Genomic DNA, 25,299 nt, shown 5'->3' on the forward strand with positions numbered 1-25,299 from the left:
TGTTCATGGATGGAGATTTTTGTTGCAACCTTGCATGTTATATTCTGTTACTTCCAATTTATATAATAATAATTTCTCGAATTAAAGGAAAATCAGGTAACTAGTGACAAAAATAAAGTTTTCCAAGAATTATCTTATTAACGATGGATTTACTTTGTACTTTGTGACTATTGTAATTATGACATTTTATGACAATTTATTTTTGTCGGTAAAAGCAATATATTTAGCGATCAGATGATAGTTTTAACTACAAAATTGTAAACCATTTTTATAAAAGTAAAATTGTCACTAATTTATATATTTAGGGATGAAATATTATTTGTATCTAAAAGGCGATCTTTAGTGACAAAATTACATTTATTCAACTACGAAATATACGTAACTTTAGAGATAATTGATATCGTTACTAATTAAACTAAATAATTAGTGACAAAGGTCGTTTGTCGGCATTAATAACCTTTTTAGTGACGAAAACAAACAACCAGCTACAAATTTTTTATATTTTTTTGACGAACAAGAGGATGAAATAAAAACTTCGTTGTTAATATAACTATATTTAGTGACAAAACACGAAGTTGTCTTTGTATACTTTTAGTGACCCTCTTTTAAGGATGAGCAATTGACGAATTAATTTTTATCACAATTTTTTTTTTGTGACGAAATATAAGCTTTAAGTGACAAAATAATTCGTCACAGATAATCAAATTTGTTGTAGTGTTAAGTAGGGTATCATGTGTTTATTTAGTAGGGCTTTGAAGACCTACTAAAAAATATACGAAATACACACTCAAATACTAAACATATACGAAATGCACAATTAAATACATGTATATAGATGAATTATTTCGAATTATATGGGTGTATACTACAAAAAAAGGATGGAAATATGTAAAAAAAAAAAAAAAAAAAAAACACTTTATGGAAATAGGGTTTGAACCCTTGAGAAGTTGAGATCGTCCATGTATTGGGAAGACAAATATTTAATGGTGGGAGAGAAATATTCAAAAGGTTATTGAAAGGGAATTTTGGGTATAAAAATACGCCTGAAACCCTAATTAGGACGTAAAATTACCTAAATGACCCCATTTGGGTCAATATGGTCAAAAACGGTGTGGCCAAAAGGATTTTTCCTAAAACTTTTTAGAACAGGAAATAAAGCTTTGTAATATTCAGAGACATCACTTGTGGGATTACATTGAGTATGTTGTTGTTATAAATAATAGACGACACGAAGGACTTAAACTACTGCTGTTTTCAACAAGCCTGTCCTTAATGCAAAGTCTCGACATTCGCTTGGAAATTAGCAATTTCCGCTTTCATCTCTTCTCTATCCAAGGTCGTTTCCCTCAACATCTATACGTTATGCCAAGCGAAATAGATCCAGAAGACCAGAATTGAGAGTTTCTAAACTTGCAAAGGCTATATGTTACTCTTTTTGTTTACTTGTCCAATATACTAAAGATAGGTTTTCTTTTTTACTTGTTCACCTTAGCAATTTCAATTTTGCCTTTACCATTAAGTATTCATTTTTCAAAGTAATTGAAGTCCTAGTGGTTAATTTTAGAATTTCAAAGTACCATTAATAAGAATAATTTAGTAAAAGAAATACTTAATTAATATTTTCTTAAGATAAGTGAGAAATGCAAACTAGTTACGGAACGGACGGAGTATTTAATTGTTCTCATATAGGAGCATATGGTTTGAACTATAAATGATCTTTGTATTTTGTAGCTTTATACGTTTGATTGAAGCCTAAATAGTCTAGACTATAAAAAACAACTTACATCGCAAGAGTACAACTAATGTGCTAAAGCTAACGACTACGATTTTAACCACTAGTCATATTGTTGATTTGTCTTCTTGTAATTTCCCTCTTTATCATGGTATTTAGTTGTCACTGACAACTGACAAGGTAAACGGAGCTTTAGGTGGGCAAGTATTTTTTTTTTCCCTCAACATTTTTTGGTCTTCTCTACTTCCTTTCCGTCTTTACACTTAAAAGTGTACAAATGACCACCAATTAGGCCAGGAAAATAACACCTACGAAAAACAAATGTCAAAGATTGGAGACCAAATATGTAACAAGTAGAATAGGGATACAACTGAACCATATCCATCCCAACGGGGATCAACTTGACAATCTATTTATATCCGAAACAATGTGGATTAGTTAACTTATAAGTGTATTGGTCAAAATCTGACAGTTGTGGTCGACCCAGTTGGGACCACGTCCAAACTCCAAATAATGGGATAAAGAAAGACGACACTATTTACACTAAACCATGTATTCACTGAACGACGAAAGCGGACGCGAAGTAAAGGGGGCTATGGCCCAAATACATGTCAATGACTCCATGACTATATATAGGAGTGAGTCCTTCCTAGAAATGGGGGCTTTTTCTTCTCCTTCTCCTTAATAAAAAGGAAGGAAAACAATCTTCCAAATTTTTTTTCACAACAGTTATCTTCACCGATTGGTGAGAGAAGAAATGAAAGGCTTTGATAGTTTATCGCTTCTACTCCATTTTGTGTATTGTTTTCTGGTTTGTTTATAGATCTGGAATTTGCTATATTTGACTAAGATTTACCTCTTCAACTTCTTTTCTAATTGATTTAATAAAAAATATTTCAATATTCTTTGGTCAAACAATTTGGCGCCGTCTGTGGAGATTTCTTAGTGAAAACTTCCTAATCTTCTCCAGATCAAAAATCGGAAACATGGCCACCCACCAAAGAGAACGGTAAGGATACGTTTGCAACTGTTTTAAAAAAAATATAGAGGAGACGGAAAAAGGAGAATTAAGCACCCCATGACCAAATGAGGGGAAAGAGAGCTGAATTTGGTTACCAAATTCAGAAAACATCACCCCCATCAACCATTAAAACGTCAAGCAAAAACGAGCAACGTTATAGATCTACCTTCATTCTCCAACTCATTGAATCGAAATAAGGAGAAGGCGTCCTTGCCCACCTTCTATCGATTGCTCGAACACTAATGCGGGCGCCACGCGGGCGAGCGAGCAAGGAAACAACTTAACTAAAGAAAGAGAAATTACTATAAAACAACCGAAACATCACCCACCAAACAAACTCAACTCCTAGGAAATGATACCCCTTGAGTGCTACTCCCTCACCCTCGCCAAGAAGGCGTCCCAAAAGAGCCCTCCCGGGGACCTAAAAGCTTGGACGACGAGGGGGAGATCCCCTAAGTCGAAGTGTAATTCATCGCCCCGCCCAACAACGACATTTCCAAACCGGAAAATAAAAGGTCAGCCAGGGAAATTCTAATATCCGCGCGAAACGAGTGCAAGCACAACAACGCTCCCTGCTCCCCGACATCGCACGCCCGATGCAAATAAAATCAAGCAAACTGGGACTCCCCCAAAAGATACCCAACTCTCCAAAAAACCGGGACTCACGACGGGTTAATATTTTGACAAAAGTTCGAAATAACACCCTTAAGGCCAAGGGCCTTCGCCAAAGAAAAGAGTTCGACCTCGATCGAATAACGACGGGTTAATATTTCGACGAAAGTTCGAAATAACACCCTTAAGGCCAAGGGCCTTCGCCAAAGAAAAGAGTTCGACCTCGATCGAACAACGACAGGTAAATATTTCGACAAAAGTTTGAAATAACACCCTTAAGGCCAAGGGCCTTCGCCAAAGAAAAGAGTTCGACCTCTATCGAACAACGACGGGTTAATATTTCGACGAAAGTTCGAAATAACGGCCTTCGCCAAAGAAAAGAGTTCAACCTCGATCGAATAATGACGGGTTAATATTTCGACGAAAGTTTGAAATAACACCCTTAAGGCCAAGGGCCTTCACCAAAGAAAAGAGTTCAACCTCGATCGAACAACGATAGGTTAATATTTTGACGAAAGTTTGAAATAACACCCTTAAGGCCAAGGGCCTCCGCCAAAGAAAAGAGTTCGACCTCGATCGAACAACGACGGGTTAATATTTCGGCGAAAGTTCGAGATAATACCCTTAAGGCCAAGGGCCACCGCCAAAGAAAAGAGTTCGACCTCGATCGAACAAAGCAAACTGGGACTCCCCCAAAAGATACCCAACTCTCCAAAAAACCGGGACTCACGACGGGTTAATATTTTGACAAAAGTTCGAAATAACACCCTTAAGGCCAAGGGCCTTCGCCAAAGAAAAGAGTTCGACCTCGATCGAATAACGACGGGTTAATATTTCGACGAAAGTTCGAAATAACACCCTTAAGGCCAAGGGCCTTCGCCAAAGAAAAGAGTTCGACCTCGATCGAACAACGACAGGTTAATATTTTGACGAAAGTTCGAAATAACACCCTTAAGGCCAAGGGCCTTCGCCAAAGAAAACAGTTCGACCTCGATCGAACAGCGACGGATTAATATTTCGACGAAAGTTCGATATAACACCCTTAAGTCCAAAGGCCTTCGCCAAAGAAAAGAGTTCGATCTCGATCGAATAACGACGGGTTAATATTTCGACGAAAGTTCGAAATAACACCCTAGGCCAAGGGCCTTCGCCAAAAAAGAAAAGTTCGACCTCGATCGAATGACGACAGGGCAATACTTTATCAAAAAAAAAAGACTGGGACTCATGACGGTATAATACTTTGATATAAGCCCGAAAGTAATATCCTTACGGCTAAGGTCGCTATTAGAAAAATAGTTCGATACCGTTCGGAGTATGATAAGACAGCATCTCGACACAATTTCAAAAACACCGTCTCGCTAGCCAAAGCCGCCATCAAGGTCCCATTCTACCCGCGTGACACTAAATTCCCAAAGAGTAGGGAACTCGTCATGCGGGAATCTATTTCGCACCAAAGTATGAAGAGCAAAACAAAAAATACAGAGGGCACATAACAATAAAAAATTCCTCTTTATACAACGTCACTGCACAAACAGTCGCAGATTACATACGGCTCGAACCAACAATCTAAAAAAGGGAGGGGGGAAGAAACAACGACAACCTACAATGAATAAAAAAACAACAGAAAACACAGCATTCTTTCACTCGGCATCATTACCGCCACCATCATCACCACCATCTCCAGGAAGTCCTCCCTCATCATCCGCGCCCTTATCGGTCTCCGGCGTCACAGAGTCATATCCACAGTTAACACGAGCCTCTCGTGCCTTTGCCAGTGATCCTTCATATGTGACCTCGATAACATTGTCTGCCTCCCACAAACTCTTGTATATATCACGCTGGGCTTCAGCATGAACCCAAAGCTCGTGTAAGCGGCGGGGAACAACGGCGGAGGAAGACTCAATTTGAGCCAACAGTTTCTCCTTTTCGGCTTCCAGAGCGGCGACCCGATCTCCTAAGGTCGATGTTTCCCGGTCGATCTCACCAATGCATTCCTCAAGACTCGCCTCCATTAGTGTGGCCATCGCCCTCTCCGACTCCTGCTCGGATTGGAGTATGCGGATAGTGTTCTCCAGGGCCTCCGCCCTTGCCGAAGCCAAAGACCAGGCACTCTCGATGCTCTCCAACCCGACGACCTGTCTCTCCAACTCAGCCAATTTTCCCATCCACTTTGCGCTTATCGCCTCGACCCGGATAAGGTTTTGGCCCATCTCAGACTGTATTGACCTCAGTTTCACTTGAAGATAGTCACACTCTGCGGCCACCCCCTTGCCTAACTCAAGCTCTTCATCCTTCACACGAAGTTGCTCCTCGAGTACACTACTTCTATGAATGGACTCTATTAATTGCTGGTCCCTTTTCTCCAATTCCTCGCCAAGGGATTGAGCATCGGGATTCTCCCTCAGCCGCTCATGCATCTCACGGCACCTATCGCGATAGCGCCGATATTTCTCCAATGCCTTCAGGAAAATCTTAGTCCGAGTGTCAGCCCTACGAGCGCTCAACCTCCAACATGTATGTCTGAAAAACGAAAAGAAGGGTCAAGACCGTATCATCCAGAAAAATAAAAGAAACATGAAAGAAAGGCGAAACATACCCTCAGGCCCATAGCGGCCACTTCATGCATCAAGTCGATATTAGGAACGTTTCAAAGAGCCTCGTTCTCGGCAGCGGAACACAAAAGGTCGAACTGCGGCACCAAATCCTCCATGTCCCCTAGGAGATTAATATCCGATGGGATCTTAAGAATACGGGACGGGCCTCCCGCATGAACCACCGAGTGGGTAAGACCCTCTTCAAATATCCTAACATCATCGGGATCGAGGTTCGACTCGAACTTGTAGTCATCGACCACTATGCTATTTCCCCTTTCAGCAGCCGAAGAAGAAGCACGACCAGGTAGTGAGGACGAAGGCCCGTCGGAAACAACAACAGTGGCCTCAGAAATCTGACCCCCCATCGCGGCCGGTTGTTGATCAACGGCAGTGGCAGGAATCTCCATTGACGGGGCAGATATAACGGCTGGCTCCGTCTCCACAGGAAAAACAGTATCAACCCCCGCCCCAGATCCCGTCAAGGGAGAGTCTTCGTCCAGATGTATCATAGCCGGAGATATTGTCCCAGACTCCACTCGCCACCTCTTGAACGTCCCCTCTCCTTCCTCAGCACAGGAAGATTCACCCAACGGAAGAGCGGGATGGGTCGGAGCCTCAATCTGAGGGATGGCCTCCACAGGTATGACCACAGCCTTAGACTCGACCGAAGCATCCCTCGGTGAAGGTCGAGTAGTAGATATTGCAGCAGGGCGAGCAGACATTGCAGGTTGACGAAAAGCCAATGGAGAAGCCCTCGCCCTCCTCACTCTCCCTGACATCGACGAATAACACATAAGAAACCAAGTAAAAAAGAGAAAAGGGAGAAATAGCGAACGAAAACGACATCTCACCTGTAAAGGGCTTACGTCTATATTTTTCATAGAAGGTCGACCAGGTGCGGACCCCTGCCGTATGAGGAAGGATGACACTTACCCACTCGCGGATGACTTCAACAGATGGAGGGGTAGTTTCCTAGCTGCAGAAACATAACAGGGTTTTAGTACAACAGAAAGCGGTCGGACATCTCTCCGACTAAAAGTACAGAAACTTACGCGCAAAGTTTCACTTCTCAGGGAACCCCGTAGGATCCTCCACAAGGTGCTCAGTCCGTACATAGAAATAATTCTCGTAGAATCGACGGTTGTCCCTATCATCCATCTTCACTACCAGACTCTTCGACCCTCGATGGAGCATATGAATCATCGTGCCACGAATGAGCTGAGGGGCAAAGATATTGAGCATATGCCGCAAAGTGATCTCACGACCGGCGAGCTCCGCAAACTTGAGCAACATAAGGTGTTGCTCAAGTACGGTGAAAGTTGAGGGAGGCATACATCGTAAAAAAGGCAGAAATCCACCACCAGGAGAGGGAGCGTGTATCCAACAAGAAAGGGGTAGCGTAAAACACGTAGTACCCTGGGCGGTCAAAATGGACTATGTCGTCCCCTACTGCCGGCAGTATTTCAATGTAGCGAGGAATTCCCCACCTAGCCTTCAATTCTATGATCTCCTCCTCTCTTATAACAGAGTGAACAGGTTCCGGCTCCTCCCCAACGGGACTGTAGAAGTCGGTGCATGCTTTCCCGGGGTGAGGCAAGATCTCGGCTACCGACGAGACCTCCTCATCTTCCACCACTTCTGCTCCTCCGGTGGCCAGAACATCACTTTCCGGTGCCGAAATTGTGACAGGGAGGTCAGCGCGAGAAGAATTACCAGCCATTGTGCCAATTTGGTGAAGCAAAAAGACAAAGAAAATGGAGGATGAAAAGTTTTCGGTTAACTGGGGACAAATAAAAATTCAAAGTATCAGGAAAAAAGTATATTCGCGAAGTTCTTTCAAGTAAAGGACAAGGAAGTGTGTCAATCGAATGATGCGTTCCTTCTATTTATAGGAGACATAAATCCCCCCAGGCACGAAACCCAAGAGTTGCCAATCAAATCTAATAGGGCACAAAACATTTCAATTTCCCAGGAACGTGTGTCATAATGGTGGTAACCACGAACAACGTTTCAATCCAAACGACGGTTCCGAAACAACCGCAACAGTTCAAAGGTATCGAAAGGGTGCCAATATGCTGCTTGATTCCGAAAATCATACCCAAGGGGCAGACAGTCAGATTTCTCCTAGACAAACGAAAATCATCATCCGTCTACTGGACCCGACAAGGGACGACCCTGGCAGACGGAGGGACTAACTGTATTGGTCAAAATTTGACCGTTGTGGTTGACCCAATTGAAACCACGTCCAAACAATGGGATATAGAAAAACGACATTATTTACACCAAACCATGTATTCACCGAACGACGAAAGCGGGCGCGAAGTAAGGGGTTATGGCCCAAATACATGTCAATAACTCCATGACTATATATAGGAGTGAGTCCTTCCTAGAAAGGGGGGCTTTTTCTTCTCCTTCTCCTCTGTAATCTCCTTAATAAAAAGGAAGGAAAACAATCTTCCAATATTTTTTTCACAACATTAATCTTCACCGATTGGTGAGAGAAGAAATGAAAGACTTCGATAATTTACCGTTTCTACTCCATTTTGTGTATCATTTTCTCGTTTGTTTAGATTTGGAATTTGCTATGTTTGACTAAGATTTACCTCTTTAACTTCTTTTCTAATTGATTTAATTAAAAAGGTTTCAATATCTTTTGGTCAAACAATAAGTATTCCCCGGTAAAATTCAGTATGCATTCCTCTAGTGGTAGTCATTTCCACCTAAATAAAGGTAGCAGTTAAAATTAAATTGATAGAGTAAAACAAATTTACCTACTTACCTCAACTCATAAAGCAAAGGCAATATGCAATTGCCAAATATTGTACTAAATTCAACAGAAAAAGGAGTTATTTGGCCTTATCAAGAAAAACAAAAGAAAACAGAGCAAAGGTTATTTGATTTGAAATAGATGATCAAATCTACCAGTTAGACCCAAGCAATGTTTTAAAAGGTAGGGGCGTGAGGCAAGACATTTTACCGAGGCGTAAGTCTTGAGATATGGTGCAGTCCCACGGATCTTTAAATTTTATTAATTTTAAGAATTTTAAGATAATATAAAATAAAAATAATTACAAAAATGACATTAAAATCACAAAATTATAACAAATAATCTATTTAAAATATTCATAAATAATAATTCAACTATGAATAATACAAAAGGTTTGACATATATCATAATATTCAAACTAGCCGCAACATCGTTACAACTCAAACATCAAAAGTACGTATTCGATGCGAAATCTTATATTTATCTCTTAAGGAGTAATGAATCTTGAAAGAATTTCGATATTATAATTCGATATTTTTTTAAAATACTCCTTTTATTTAATATGCTTTCTATTGAAAAGAGAATTTATATCAAAATATTATTTAAAATTTAAATATAATCGCATCATTTATTTTTAAGTTTCAACAAGTTAATAAAGTGACACATAATTCACCATACTATATCATGATAACTAATTATTTGTAAATACTAGCTAATACTGAGCTATTAAATTAATAAGTATTGTATTTCGTAAACATGAAAAATAATATTTAGAAAAATAATTATTAAAAAATTATGGACTAATATAATAAAGACATAACAAAAGTTAATAAATAAATACTTTTAAAAGCTTTATTTAAAATTTACTATCATAGCAATCTTAGTGGATAATGTGCAATAAATTTTATTTTAATTATGACGTAAAATATTCTTAATTTAGGAAAAAGTAATTTTGAATAGTTAACGATTTATTAAGAAAATTTGAGGATTTACAAGGTTAGTTACACACAATTGCATAAAGTTCTATTAGGTGAGCCCAGTACGTAAAGCCCCAACGACCGAGACGTAAGCCCCAACGACCGAGACGTAAGTCTCACGGAACTAAACCTCACATATAAGCCCAGGGGCGTTTTACGAGTGCCCCGCTCCAGGACGACTCCCGCGCGAGTCCCAATTCTGCCTTTTAAAATAGACTTACCCAAGTAGAATTTACAAGTTATATTATCATAGACAAATTGTTGGTGCCAACTATTTCTCTTTTGGCTCCAAACCATTCCCCACTGGTTTATTCCCATCATCGGACTGCGACGATTCAGAAGAAGAGAAATCACAGGCCAGAACTTTTTCACATGCGGATTCAACCACTATTACAACAACTTCTTGCTCTCGTTCTACTTCACTTGAATTTTCCGTTACTTCAATCGCTTGAACTGGGGCTCGGCAATTTGGGCAGTTAGAGTGAGACTGAAACCACATGTCAATACACTCAGTGAAAAGAATGATTACACTTGGGTAAAACCCGACCCGCTTCGCCATTTTCGAATTCGGACAAGCACACGGGGCATTCGAGCGGAGGGTTGTATAGTTCCGCTGCATACATAAAAACAGAGAGTGATTTTAGAAGTAATGGGTCGAGCCGTTGAGAGGAAACGGTGATGGTTGAAGTGGCATTACGGAGAGCGTAATTACGACGGCGGAGGAAAAAGCGGGTGGTGTAAAGGTGGAAGAAGGCTATAAGAAGACAAACGATGAAGAAAACGAGAACAGAGATAAGCACGAGTTTACCGGTGAAAGCATATTGTGGGGTTTCGCAACAAGTTTGTAGAGCTCCTAATGCATTAGTATAGTGGAAGAACAACGAGGTGCAGAAGATTTTTACAGAAAGACAATGGAGGAGGAAGGTTCCTCACTGTTACTTGAGATATTGTATAGTGGAACGAGTTTCAGCGGCCTCGATCTCCTTTAAAAATGTCTGTAACGGGTTTTTTGAGAAAAAACTTATGTTTAATTAGTTCTATTACTCCCTCGGTTCCACATTGTTATGAATTGATTTGAAGCACGAGGGTCAAAAAACATAATTTTCGAAATGAATGATATACATTCTTTTAGTTTTTTGAAAATAAAATTTATATATATAAAAATTACATAAAAGTACTATAAATCAATATATTTATAGAAAAATATGTTTCTTTGAGCCGGGTTCTATCAAAAACATCTCTACCTTCGACATAGGACCAACAAGGTATGTGTACACTCTACCCTTCGCATACCCGCTCGCAAGATATTGGGTTTATTATTATTGTTGTTGTATTTAAGAAAAACATGGTCAGAGAAGGAACTTTTGACTTTTCTAATAGTAAATGCGACAAAGGGAGTATTTAGTAATAATATATAGTAGTAGTAATAAAATGTGGTAAGATTTGAAATTTGAAATCAGCTTCCACACTGGTTCTCTCAGCGTTGGTTGAATTGACGGAAATGGGTTGTTAATGGAGTAATTCCTTTCCAAAGTACTCAATGAAATAGAATATGATAAAATTATTGTTATGAATTATGATTATGACTAAATTCTATTTATAGAAAGTATTTAATCTATTACAGGTCAATAATTAATGTGTCTTAGTTATTTCACACAGGATCAAAGTAGGATCAGACCTTATATTTTATTTACAATTTAAGTTGAGCCAATATATATCCATTCTAATTCTAACATCTAAATCAGCAATCCATAATAGGAGTATTTTGTTTGTTGTACTTTTTGAGAATAAGAACTTTGTATTGTTCTAGTTGAAGATTGAGCCTCGGCGTATACCCCTAGGGAGCTAGTATTTAGGAACCTATGCAAAATATTTAACACTACTCCATTGATAATATTACTTTGTACAATGTTCACACATTTCATTCAAATACATTTAATTGCACGAAATTTTGATGGAACATTTTTGCTACCGCAATAACTTTTTTACAATTATTCTAGTATTTTGTTCCGTTATTTCCTATATAGTACAACTAAATTTAATAGTTGATACTTGCCCAATCAAATAGCGTAAAGGGCAGAAAGAATAATTTTTAAAGGCAAAATACCTTAAACCACCCCTAAATTTGGCTCAGATTATTAGTATCCTCCCCGAACTATGTTTGGTCTTAATTACCCTCCTCAACTTGGCCTTTTGAGAGTCATTACTCCTCTAGACGCTGATGTGGCAAAAAGTGTGGGTACACTCGCCTGTCAAGTGGATTTTTTTGTCTATGTGGCATTTTTTTGAAAAATAAAATATTTTTTTACCTTTTTAAGAATATTATTTTTTTAGATAATTCTTTTCGAATAAAATTTATAATAAAATTTGGATATAACTATATTATTTAGGCTAAATATTTTTATTTGGCCAAAACTAATAAAGTTTTAGTTAAAATTTCACATATGAACAACTTGGATCCCTACTTTTCAGTTTTATAGTCCATATTTCAATTTACAACCAACTAGCCCAAAAATAATAGGCTAAGATTCAACATCCAACTCCAATATATTCTCGAAATTACTATTTAATTTCTAAAAAAGATTGCACAAGATTTTAAGTTAATTTTCGAATCAGCAACTATAACTCAAATATTAGTTTAACAAACCAAATCCATTTGAATAGTGAAAATTAAATTTTTAACAAGCTTAAATATGTGGGTTTAGATTTCGAATTTGATTTTGTGAGAAATTTAGAGTGGGTATTATTTAGAATTGTTAGAAATAGTATAAGGAGGTTGTATATAAAATTTAAAGTCATTTAATGGAGATTTGGACTGGTTTTGAACAAGAATTGCAACTGAAAATTATGGAAGAAGTTCATCTATAGACACTTGTATAAAAAATGTATAAAAGTGTATAATAGTGTATAAGACATGTTTATACACCCATATACACTATTATACAAGATTATACATAATTATACAAAAACTGACTGCGCTTTCTTCCTTGCGTCTTCTCTGAAATTTAACTCAAATCCTGTTCAAATCTACTCAAAATCACTTCAAATTGAAATTTTGAACTCCTTTTGATATTTTCAATCAATTGGAACAACATCCAATCAAAACAACTAACAAACTCAAGAAATCCTATTTTCGAGAGCAAAGCTTTGAATAGCCTTCAATGGTGAACTTCTATTCTTCAATTTTCTTACGTTGCAACTAGATAACACGGGGGGAGAAGCAGTAATAGCGGATGGACCCTTGAAGCATATGTAGAAGATGTGAGAAGAAAAGAGAGTGAATGCAATAGTTGTAAGAACACAAATTTAACTCCATAAATTTTGAATTTGCTAGTGCTTTCAAAATATGTACAATATGGGCTAGGTAGGGTAAAACTTTAAAATATGGGCTATTTTTTATTATGGTGTGATGTCAGGTGTATTTTCTTGTAATTCTTTCAATCTTTTTCGAATTTGACCTGAAAATAAAGATTTATACAATTGAAATAAATAGTCAAGGCATCTAAAAAGTTATAAAAAATACATAGTTGAAATAAATAGTCATTGCATCAAAAGAAGAAATAAAAAGAGTGTACAATTGCACTTGTAATTTCTTGCAATTGTACACTCTTTTTATTTCTTCTTTTGATGCAATGACTATTTATTTCAATTGTGTATTTTTACTTTTTTAGGTAAAATCTGTAAAAAAAAAAATTAGAGCACCGTAACTTAGAGCTATATAAAAATTATAGTCAAAATAGTTAATTTCAAACTATGTATTTTTTATAACTTTTTAGATGCCTTGACTATTTATTTCAATTGTATAAATTTTTATTTTCAGGTCACATTTAAAAAGAGATTAACTAAAACTTTATTATTTTTGGTCAAATAAAAATATCTAGCCTAAATAATGTAGTTCTATCCAAGTTTTATTATAAATTGTATTCGAAAAAAATTATCTAAAAAGTAATATTCTTAAAAAGGTAAAAAAATATTTTATTTTTCAAAATAATGCCACATAGACAGAAAAATCCACGTGGCAGACGAGTGCACCCACACTTTTTACCACATCAGCGTCTAGGGGGGTAATGCTTCTCAAGAGGCCAAGTTGAGGGGGGTAATTAAGATCAGGCATAATTCGGGGAGGATATTTATAATCTAAGCCAAATTTAAGGGTGATTTAAGGTATTTTGCCATTTTTAAAAGATCACTTATAGGCCTGACAAAACAGATACGTTGAGACTGAAACTATTCACAGTTGATATGGATCAGTATTATCTAAATTATCAGGCAAATGCAGTAGGAATGGACAAGTGCACTCATGTTGCTCATATTCGCCTTAATCTTTTGGATTTCCTTGTTATTACTACTATTATAGAAGCCGCTAAGGAGAGGAGCTTGGGGTCGTTCATGGGTATTTTGGTAAATTTGATGGTAAATTTTGTTTGGGCACGTGCTACTTCTTTTGACACGTTTAGGAACAAAAAGTAAAATTGCTGGGTTCTTTTAAATATTCATATCCACGAACGCCTTCGTCTAAAGTGTTCTTTGTCCAGATTTTGGTACTTTCTTCAGTTTTACTCTTCTCTCTCGGTGATGTTGCCTCTACAGTTATTAGGTGAGGTCTGTCTTCTTTTTTCCCCTCTGTTTATCCAACCTTTTCTGACTATAAATTTTATTTAGAGTTAAGAATTAAGATAGTATTCTTATGATGTTTTAAATCTTTCATGGAAGATTAAGCTTGCTTTCGCCTAAAATTCTAACCTAATTGATGATATATTGTTGCGCCTCTGTTTTTGTGCACTTCATTTCGCGCTTTTCTGGATTTAATCCTACTTTTCATCTCTTTCAACTCTTTCAACTCTTTTAAAGTGCAGTAAGAATCGATTTGACGTTTGTGGACTGCGTTAATTTGATTTTGACGGAGCAAAATAAGGTTCAACTATGATGTTTCACAATTTGGGGTAGCTGTGTAATCCAACAGATGTACCTTTTAATTTCAGTGACCTTATTTGTTTTTCTTCTTCCTCTCATGGGTTATAAAAAGCATGAATTTGTTTAGAAAATTCATGTCTAATTTCATATTTCTGTGCCTTAGATGTGAGGATGGATGAGATGCCCACAGATTGATATCATATCCTTCAATCAGTTCTATTTAGTGTTCAATCTGATAAGAAATAGATAAACGATGTTGAAATGGCATAATATAAGCAACTTATAGAATGGGGCGAAAATTGAATGTGCATATCAATTCTGAAGCAGAGGAAGATGTGAATTAATGTTAACTTCACAAACACATATATATTTACAGATTATTGAAAAGACTGCAACTTAAAGCAGAGTCATTCATAACTTGCTCAAATAATGATGAAGTTGGTTAAAAGGGGACATAAAGGAACACAAATAGTGTCTACAGTTACTGAAATTAGAAAGATCTGAAATTTGGATATAGAATAGCAATTTAAAAAATCTTATACAATTTATTACATCTGCGAACTGACTGTATAATTTGAACTTCATCGGCCTTCCTACATCTTCTTAGTGAATTTGTTATTTACCTTTGTGTCCATAAGCTTTATTCTTAAAGTATGGAGATGCTCCATATTTTATGAATAATGGCAAAATAGTATTATATCAGGCGTATGTGCATATGAACAGTGAGAATACCTGCTTTAATCGTACTATGTTAGTTTTTATAGTAAAATGACACTAGAACAATGAGATCAAAGGAAGAGATGGACCAAATATCCCAGTTCTTTTAACATGAAGAGAGACAATAGACATGTATAATATATACCGAAACTTCCTTCTCTTCTTTCACCAAGTTGAGAGCTGATTTTTTTTCTTGTGATTAGTGTTCAAGTGGTTGAACAAAATCCAAGAATTATAGAAATGTGTTACCAAAAAATAAAGCTCCTTCAATATGATCGTCTTAGTCCATTGTCTCTCTTTTTATTTGAATGACATACCATACCAAGAAACATTTTCTTCCTTATCTAGCTTTACACTTTCGTGTGTTTTCATTCAGTGTACTTAGATTTTTGGATCAAAAAGGTATTCTTGCACGAAGATAAATTTCAATTTCTGTTTGTTGCAACTGATGCTACACTTTCTGTGTGTGATTTTGATATAACTTCCATTGATGTAGTCAGAATCTGTTATTTTTTATGTTGTGGTTTATGCAGGAACTTTATGAAGCAGAGAGCTTCTGATGCTGAGAAGGCCACTTTTTGAAAATTATCTCTTTCCCTTTGTTTCTTTAATTTTACATAATTGAAAATTGTCTCTTGTTTGTGTATTGACTATGAACTCTCCGTGGGATGGCAAATGGGGCGGGGCGGGGCGGTTTTCAGCATTCGCGGAGCGGGGCAGGTTACAATGTTTGCGGGGCGGGGCGGGGCCTAATTTTTAAAAAAAAAATTAACGCGGGGCAGTGCGGGTCGCGGGTCGCGGATTTTTTAAAACCAAAATCTTGAACTAAAGTCTAAAACGGTACCAGCCTACCAGATCCTAAATCTCGAACTAAAACCTAAATACAGTCACGACTCACGTTGTCACACCCAGGCCACAGCGCACTCAGCCCGTCGGCCGTCGCCGGAGTGCCTCCCATCAGCCTTCCATCAGCCCTCACCGACTCTCTTACAGACTGTAAGTTACAGTAAGCCATCTGCCTTTTGTAGCCATGGCAGACTTGCCCATTTTTTGATGGTTTTTGGACAAATCCGAGCCTTATTTCTGTTAAACTTTGAATTCCTTTTACAAACTTTGAATTTCTGTTACATGGGACTTCCAAGCCCAATAGTTTCTGTTACTAGAAGTACTTAGGTTGTGGATTCATAAGAAAGGTGAATAATTTATTCACTGATTTTGTTGACCCTATCAAGTTCTTTTAGTGTTAAGGTAGTTAAATTCTTTGGTTCCTTAATTTGGTGTTGTACGATATATGATCAGGGTTTTTTAGGACTTTTAACTGTTAGTTATAGCTGCAGTCTTTGGTTCCTGAACTCTTTGGTGTACAGAATAAGATAAAGTTCTTTATAAGAATCATAAGATAATGTTAAAGATTTTTTATCACTGTTTCTCTAGCTTGCTTTTAGTTTAAAGACAATATCACAATACTGAACTAGAATTGGCAAGGTGTGCCAGGTCAAGTTGAGTCTCAACGCAAATACTTTGTTAGCCAATACCAACTTCATCTCTTGCTTTTATCTTTATTTTTGTAGAAAAGTATGGAGTCTCAAGGCGAACAAAATCCAATGTGTTCATCTTCAAGTACAATTCCTATTGAGATTGAGAGTCGAGGGCTTATGCAATCTGATGAAGTTAATATGGAAGTTGTTGATGAAACAGGTAAAAGAAAACTTAGTTCTGATGCATGGAAATATTACAAAGTGGTGAAGCTTGATGGTGCTCGCTTTGGTGTTTGTAAGTATTGTAACACTCGTATCAATTCAACAAGAAAATGTGGGACATCATCTTTATGGGATCATATTCGTAGATGTCGTAAAAATCCAAGTAACTTAGAAGACGGGGGTGGTTTGGGGGGTGATGATGGTAGCCAACAACATTATTTTGATCAAGATATTTCACGTAGGGAACTTGCTCATGCCATCATTTTGCATGAATACCCTTTGTCGATTGTCGATCATGTTGGATTTAGGAAGTTTGTTGCTAGTCTTCAGCCATTGTTTAAAATAGTGTCTAGGAACACAATCAAGAATGATATTTTGAAGATTTTTGACAATTTAAAATCAAAAACTTCTAAGTTGTAGGAAAAACTCACAAGTAAAATTGCAATAACAACTGATATGTGGACTTCAAACAATACAAAAAAAGGGTTCATGGCTATTACGACACATTTTATTGATGATTCATGGGGCTTCAAAGCCATATTCTTAGATTTATTTATGTTCCTGCTCCACATGATAAGGATACTTTGTGTAGTGTATTGCTTAATTGCCTGTTAGAGTGGAATCTTGAAAGAAGAATATCAACAATTACAGTTGATAATATGAGTTTAACTGACACCAATTATCATTGTTTTCCAACCGAAGGGCAATGGAGTGCATCACATGAAGTTTGTGAAAAGTTGCAGCTGTTTCACCGTATCACTGAACAATTCTCGGGGAGTCAATATCCAACTTCAACTCAATACTTTTCAAAAGTTTGTGATATTAATCTAGAATTGGAAGCTTGGGTGAAAAGTTTAAATCCTTTGATTAGCTCTATGGCATCATCAATGTGGTTGAAATTTAAAAAATATTGGGATGATATGCATATTTTGATGGGGGTAGCTACTATCTTTGATCCGAGATTTAAGATGAAGTTGGTTGAGTTCTATCTTGCACAAATTTATGGTGAAGAAACTTTACATAAAATTCAAGAAGTTCGAAACCATTGTTTTAATCTCTTTCAAGAGTATACGAGCAGAGTGGTTGCTTCACATGAGTCATTTCAAGCATCTAGTTCTAATGAAGTTGCTGGTGTTGTTGAGGGTGATCGACTGTCTAGTTTCGATAGATTTGTCGCTTCGAGTAGCGCGAATGTGGACCCAAGATCGGAGTTGGAGTCATATTTAGAAGAAGGTGTGCTACCTCGTACGCCATCATTTGACAGTTTAAGCTGGTGGAAGACAAACAGATTAAAATTTCCTACTTTGCAAAAGATAGCTCGTGACCTCTTAGCCATTCCTATCTCTACCGTTGCTTCAGAATCGACCTTTAGCACTAGTGGGAGATTGATTAGCCCGCATCGTAGTAGACTTCATCCTACTACTTTGGAGGCGTTGATGTGTGCTCGCACTTGGTTATGGAACGAGATAAATGGTAAGTAACTTTTTTACGATTTACTATGTTAATAATAGTATTCACTTTCTTATACTATTATACTTTTTTTTAGGTTCGTGTTCAAGCATTGATAGAGTTTCATGTCCGACGATGCTTGATGAAGAAGAAGATCCAGATGTTTCGGTTGCTTGATAACTGAAGGAAGTCGGAGATGCATTATTTCTGATGAAGAAGAAGATCCCAATGTTTTAATTTTTGCTTTGTTGTAACAGACTAATCAGAGTTCTCATTTAGTATTATTTCTGCTGCGACTGGTTTGTGTATCTACTTTATTAAGATGTTCGTTTTCCATTTGCTAAGTTGGTGTCTGCATTTGTGTTTCTTTTAACTTGGTCACAAAAATAGTTTGTTGATCTAGTTATCTACTTTTTCATTAAACTTAAAAAATAGTGTGATTTTATCTTAGAATTCACTAAGCAGATATGTGGCTTATTTTTATCAATACTAATCCTTCTGAAAAGACTTGAACTGATGAACTCCATTGACCTTCTTGATAAAGATGTATTATGTGTACATGGACTGAAAACTTCTACAACATCTCTTCAAGCTGTTGGTTGTGCCAGAAATTCTTTTTTCTTTGTCTGTTCCTCCTGGTTGCTGCATTATAAAGATAGACAAAATATTCAAAGAACAGCACAACTGAAATATGTATGGCGTTCAACAAAGACATATTTCCATGGTTCAGAAATCCACATAACTAGTCATCACTGTCCATGTTACTTTATTTAAGTTTTTCTCAACTAAATATTTATAAAACATACATTAAAAATGACAACAAAAAAAAAGAATTACAGAAGCTGAGTGCAGGGAAGGGGAGCTATTCAATTATTCATGACATACGTTGGGAGCAATAGAAACTGAAATTTTACCTGGTTTATTGCAGAGTTAAAAGAAAATTACCTGGTTTACTAGATCAGATTAAAAAAATTAAAAAAAATATATGCGGGGCGGGGCGGTTTTGCGCGGGGCCGGGCGGGGCAGTTAAAAACAGAAATTTTTGTTTTGCGGGGCGGGGCGGGTTGGAGTCTTCGCGGGCGTGCGCTGGTGTGCCCCGCAACCGCACCGCCCCGCACCGTTTGCCATCCCTAAACTCTCGTTTTCATCCTTTCTGTTCTTTGCTAGCAGTTGGACTACTTTTATTTGTTAAAACATGGGGAATTAATCTTTTCATCAATTCTTTGGAATTATTTTAGCTCACAAAAAGTTAAATTTAAAATCTTCATTTTATTTATTCAGTGTGGTCTAAACTTTTTGCCGCAGAAACAACTGTTACCTATTGAGCAAACAATACCTGTTGGACAAACTGTTCAAAATTCATTTACAACCTCAAACGCAAACAGTAAGCTTACATATGATAAAAGTTTTGTTGGGTGAAAAATAAAAAACAATGTCTAAGATGTTGAAAACGATTAAACTTCTCTAAGCAATTTAAATATTTTCACAGTAAGGAAAGAAGCACTAATAGTACCTCTTCATTTGGAACAATTGAAAACAAAATGTATGTTCCACCTCTTTACCGCTCTTAGTGCAAATTGCATATTTTCAACTGCTCTATTATACTTACTCCCAATTTGTTGTTCATACAGATACTTTATTAGATTTTAAGTGCAACAAAGATGGCCTGAATGCTTTTTCATAGCCTACAGCAGTTGTAATCTTTCACATTTTGTGTAAATTACTACGAAAACTCTCTTTGTATATTCTTGTAAATACATATAGACCCTTTTGTGCATACATCCATATTTTCATTGAAATTCAAAAACGTCTGGTCATAGCTCTGCTCCAAAAAGCAAAACGCTATTTACTAAATGTCAACATAATGTATAACAAAAAAGCAAAACACTATTTACGTTGGGCCCGGGGCAAAGCCCGGGCTACCCCTACTAGTATTATTAGATCAAGGTTCACAACTAACGAAAAAGAAATGGAAAGTCTTTGTCACTCCCACATGCAAGAAAGATGCCAGACTTGGTCATTTCCGAGATACTTCGTAAAACATTAAAAAAATAGTAAGCTGGGAACTCAAAAGAGACCAAAAAAAAAAATACCCATTTTACCCATCTACCTTGTCCCAAATCTCTCTTACACGCCTGTTAAAGATGAGAATAATATTACACATCAAAACTTTTAAAGGTGTGTCAATATACACCACTTCGGTGTTTGACTACATCTGCTTAAAGATTGCTATTACACGCACCAATCAACATCTGACATGTGTCATAAATCGTTTAAAAAAATTGGAAAAAAACCTCTGCCCCCCACCCCCACTCCTCATCTTCCCAAAGAAAAAAATACAGGAAAAAAAACCTCACCCCGTCCTCATCTCCCCAACTCCATCATCTTCTCCACCACCACCATACTACCACCAACCCTTCGACTACAAGCACCTTCTTCCCCAACTATAGATTCAACTCTTTGCCCGATTTTTAACAAGCTTTAACAACATCCATCACAAAGCCTTATAGAAATTTCAAAATCAAGCTCAAACCCAAAGCTTCAAACTTGTTAATGGTGTTTTTTGAATTTTATCAAAATTAATCACCTAAGTAAATTTTTATTCAACAATAATCACGAATTCAAACTAATTTTCTAGGTCATGGAACACCAAAATCAACAAGACCCGATTAAATTTTTAAGCTTTTTCAACAAGGTCAATAATGGTGATTTTTACAAGACCCAATAACTCATCTTTTCTTCTTCCTTTTCTTTTTCTTCTTAGTCATGGGGGTTGAAGAGACGAAATATAAGGGGGTATACAAAATTAGGATGGAGGTTGGGGAAGAAAACAAAACGGGGGGAGGAATCGTTGGGGTGTGGGTTGTGAAAGAAGACATGAGTTATATTTTTTTTCTTTAATTTGTAAAGAAAATAGTTTAAAAGGGGAAAAATAAAATAAAAAACTTAATTTCAGATGAATTTTGTAGTTTTCACACGCCGCTTTTATGTGTAATACACGCGTGTGATACATGGCAAAAAAAGGTGTGTAATTGATACACTTTTAAAAGTTTTGGTGTGTAATACTATTCCCGTGTTTAACAGGTGTGTAAGAGGGATTTGAATACAAGGTCGATGGGTAAATTATGTATTTTGCCAAAAAAAGAAAAAAGAGATATACCTCCAACCTGCAGACTCTGGATAATAATGATTGTGCAAATTGCCCCCTTGTGCAAATATGTTCTGCAGCATCAGGACAAGAATCATAAACTTCACTTTTTTGGAGAAAGGGGGACTGAAAGAGCAACAACACATCAGTTTTGACCATGACTTCCCTAGGTTTTGTTTAAGAAATTATTCATGTTGTGAGTGGACACACATTCAAGTGGTTGCAATACAATAGTAATTGCTAAATTATCATAGATTCTGGGTACTTTCCAAGTGATGGAAGAGAAATAGCAAAGTACGCCAAACTAACAAGTAGGGATCAGCTATATAAATTCTCACCGTCTATGTATGCTTCATTAAGCCCATGTCAATTCAAATATTATTAAAACAATAATGATAATAGTTTCACCAGAACAAAAGATTTTCTACTTTTTCTATTGGCATTTGCATGTTAAAGAAAACCTAGTACCTCCAACCAAAACAGGTCCAAGATAACTCTTCTTACAAGGGATTAGGTAGTGGAAGAAATCACCTAGGGGTTCGTCTCTGCTGGGATTTGAGCCATGATCTCTAAGGCTTATACTGACTTTTATTGATTACTAGGTCACACCCTTGAAGGCTTTTCTGAGTTGATGATAGATCAACTCCTCCCATTAAACAACCTCCTAAAGTTTATGTCCCTCTTCTTGAAACCACCAAGGCATATACTCCATGCGCCGTAAGCTCCCACTTTCTACATCTTTAGGATTTGATGACAAGGTTTGACTACCATTTTATCTTATCATCCAATGTTCTGAACTGATTCATCAATCAATGGCTAAAACCAAAAAAGTTCAATAAAAACAAGCACAAGTGCAACTTATTAGCAATTCCTGAATATTCTAACTGATGCCCACAATATATGGAAGTTAACAAGCATAAATATATAGTGGTATAGATTGCAAATCACGATAGTGCTTCAGTTCTCCAGCGAACCTCTGCTAGAATTCCTCAGCATCACTAGTATCTGAACCAAAGACTGAAACCTCACGGGGAAATGGATCACCATTTTATAAGAAAATCCTTTTAAAATTCTGGCTCTCTACATGCCATGTAATCCCATCTCTACTTCCCAGTTCCCAGATATCATAGTGGAAAAGAGTTTCTGCCACATACACAGGTACAACACAAAAAATGTTTTACCTTCACAAAGCAAGACATATTACTAGGTCGACATTCCACGTTATATAATTTTCACATTATATATTGAGTGCCATGTAGTGTGGCTGTAGCTACCAGAGAAGCAGGGGAAGATCCTTACAATTCAAAGGATTTACAGGCTGCGAGGGAAAAACATGGATTTGTTTATGTACACACATGTCTGATAAATGTGAATCAGTTACACTATTGAATTTGTGACCACTTTATCTAAAAGCTTAAACTTTTAGAAAATGTACATTTTTATTTACCTAGTTATACCTTCAATGCACCCCTCACAGGCAAATTGAATCTTTTTCATAGGTCAAGCATGTGAATGACGTTGAGATTTTGAACTCAGAACTTGTGCTTGCTCTCATACTGTGTTAAATTGTGCGAACATCTCATCTAAAAAATACTAATGAGGGTGCCTAGAGCCATGTTAATGACTCAACACACTAAATTGGGAGATAGACCAAAAGCAGCTCAATAAACTAAGCTGAGAGAGAAACCCGACTTTCCTACGAGCATGAGAAAGGTTGTGCCAAGAGTTGCCTTGATATACCATGTTGAACTCTGTGTACCATCTAAAAGTTTAAGTTTTAAAGCACACTTTTATTTATTTTCTTGTATCTTCAACATAGACTTCTTTTATATATATATAATTTTCAAGGGGCAGCAAAGGGAGAAGCAAGGTACAATGCCTTAAAGAACTGAAAAAATCCCAATAGTTTCTAACGACAGGAATTAGGTTCATTTTTCATATTTGAAATAACTGATAGAGTTTCTGGTCAAATATCCATAAACGGGTGAGTTTATTTTTTTCCGAGGGCTAAATAAGTTGATCTCTCATTTGATAAAATTTCTGCCTTCTTATCAAATTTTCGAACTATTTCAAGGCAAAGAATAAAAACAGAAGAGCAAAACAACAAATTTTGAAAGAAAAAAAAAAGAAGAGAAAGTGAATAAATTCGGTCAATCCCAGCATTGGGCAGGGAACTGGAAATAGAGCTAGCCGTGATTTTTCATTAATAGGTGGATTGTGATACAAGCAGCAAGAGAAATACAATTACCATATTTGCAAGCCGTCAAGATTTTACTGCATTTTCACGAAAGAAAAAAGTAAAAGGAACAAAAAGCAGCTCAAAGAAAATGAACCCACCTCTTATGAGGATTTTGAAAATGAGGAGCAGGTATTCTATCATGGGTTGAAAATTATTAGGGCAGTAGAGGGAAGGGAATATACCTGATTTGCACACATAATACCTGTTGCCAAATAATATCTCTGACATAATGTCCAGAGATAGATATGCTCTTCCAGGAACTACCACTCCAGGCCCGGCATGTCTATATTATACGGCTGCCAGGTCCTTGTTATGTGGAAGATTGTGTAACCGATGACTGCCCAGTGAGTCCATGGTTTTCGGAGGTCCTGGGTAATGGCTCAGAACCCTTTATTGGAATAATATAACACTAAGCAGTGCCAGAAACTAAGGGAACCAATGTCGAAATAGAGCCACAGAGCCTTCAACAATTTCTACTACTTTCTTATCAATGAATTAGTATTTTGGGGCTACCAACATCATTGTAGACAGAGGAAAAGAAAGTAATAATATGGCAAGTAATAAGCCAAACATACAAAAGAGGAGTTAATCTACCTTCACACATATGTAGCTCCATTCCTCGTCAGAAACTAAAAACTTTAGTATAAAAAGTGGTCTTCCCACACATGAAAGCAGGACATTCCTGGAAATGTATTTTACTGAGCAACAGGTTTCCTGCTATCCTTAATTTCATTTGTGTAACACTAAAGAGAACAGTGACCTCCAAGCAAGAGGATAGTCATAAAAGATTCTCTGTTTTCACTTTCATCAACATATAAGTCCTGAACTGCAATCTGTGCACCTCTATTCAATTTCTCACCCTTGCCATTTTAACGTTTTGCTAAATTCAAATATCTCTCTCCTTGCCAGAAACATCTCATTGTTAAATAAAATACTCATCAATATACTTGAATTCTTACATGATATCTTTATCATTCCTTCTGATCTATTTATGTATATCAAAACTCAAAACAGTAGGCAACAACTTCCTGGGTTCTCCATTCTGGTTCCAAGCTGGTCCTGGATCTCATATCAAAATCAATGTTTACATGCTTACATCTAGGTAAAATTTGAGTATTCTCCTCAGTCATTACTTTCCTACTCAGACAAGTATACAGCACATTCTAGGTAAGGTCTAAACGTTTCAAGCCTTAGATAAAGGCTGGCAGTGTTTGTAGACTGTGTGCATTACCATTGAGAGGAAACAGTTATCAATATCATACTCTGCCAGGACTGCAGGTAGAAATCATGGCCACCTCGGCCAAGATGGCATACATAATAGAGAGACACCAGCAGTCTAACATAATATTGAAGAAGGCAATGATAACTCACGAGGAAAAAGCATGAGAACAGAGACAGCTTACACTGAGTAGATGTCAAGGGGGAGACT

At 36.9% G+C, this 25,299-nt stretch overlaps 1 protein-coding gene across 9 annotated transcripts; it reads left to right on the plus strand.

Annotated features, from left to right (window-relative positions):
* Positions 1-14,143: 14,143 nt before the first annotated feature.
* On the plus strand, positions 14,144-18,827 carry LOC107817417 (zinc finger BED domain-containing protein RICESLEEPER 2). Of its 9 annotated transcripts, none has more exons than XM_075244235.1 (4): positions 14,144-14,300; positions 16,906-17,107; positions 17,737-18,507; positions 18,581-18,827. In XM_075244235.1, the coding sequence occupies exons 2-4, from the start codon at positions 16,912-16,914 to the stop codon at positions 18,658-18,660; spliced, it is 1,047 nt and encodes a 348-aa protein (XP_075100336.1). In that variant the 5' UTR covers positions 14,144-14,300; positions 16,906-16,911; the 3' UTR covers positions 18,661-18,827. The 9 variants fall into 9 exon arrangements, with proteins under 9 accessions (XP_075100336.1, XP_075100338.1, XP_075100335.1 ...); XM_075244237.1 differs by having other exon boundaries at positions 16,906-17,032; XM_075244234.1 differs by having other exon boundaries at positions 14,149-14,305.
* Positions 18,828-25,299: the final 6,472 nt, after the last annotated feature.

This window comes from Nicotiana tabacum, chromosome 22 (assembly GCF_000715075.1).
Source record: "Nicotiana tabacum cultivar K326 chromosome 22, ASM71507v2, whole genome shotgun sequence".
Lineage (NCBI taxonomy): Eukaryota > Viridiplantae > Streptophyta > Magnoliopsida > Solanales > Solanaceae > Nicotiana > Nicotiana tabacum.

Bases quoted from the DNA above. Each gene is read 5' to 3' on its own strand.
- LOC107817417 (XM_075244234.1), top strand. From the start codon at position 14,279: ATGTTGCCTCTACAGTTATTAGGTGAG. The intron at 14,306-16,905 runs GTCTGTCTTCTT...TTATTTTTGTAG, and splicing joins CTCTACAGTTATTAGGTGAG to AAAAGTATGGAGTCTCAAGG. The intron at 17,108-17,736 runs GTAAGTATTGTA...TTCCAACCGAAG, and splicing joins TGGTGCTCGCTTTGGTGTTT to GGCAATGGAGTGCATCACAT.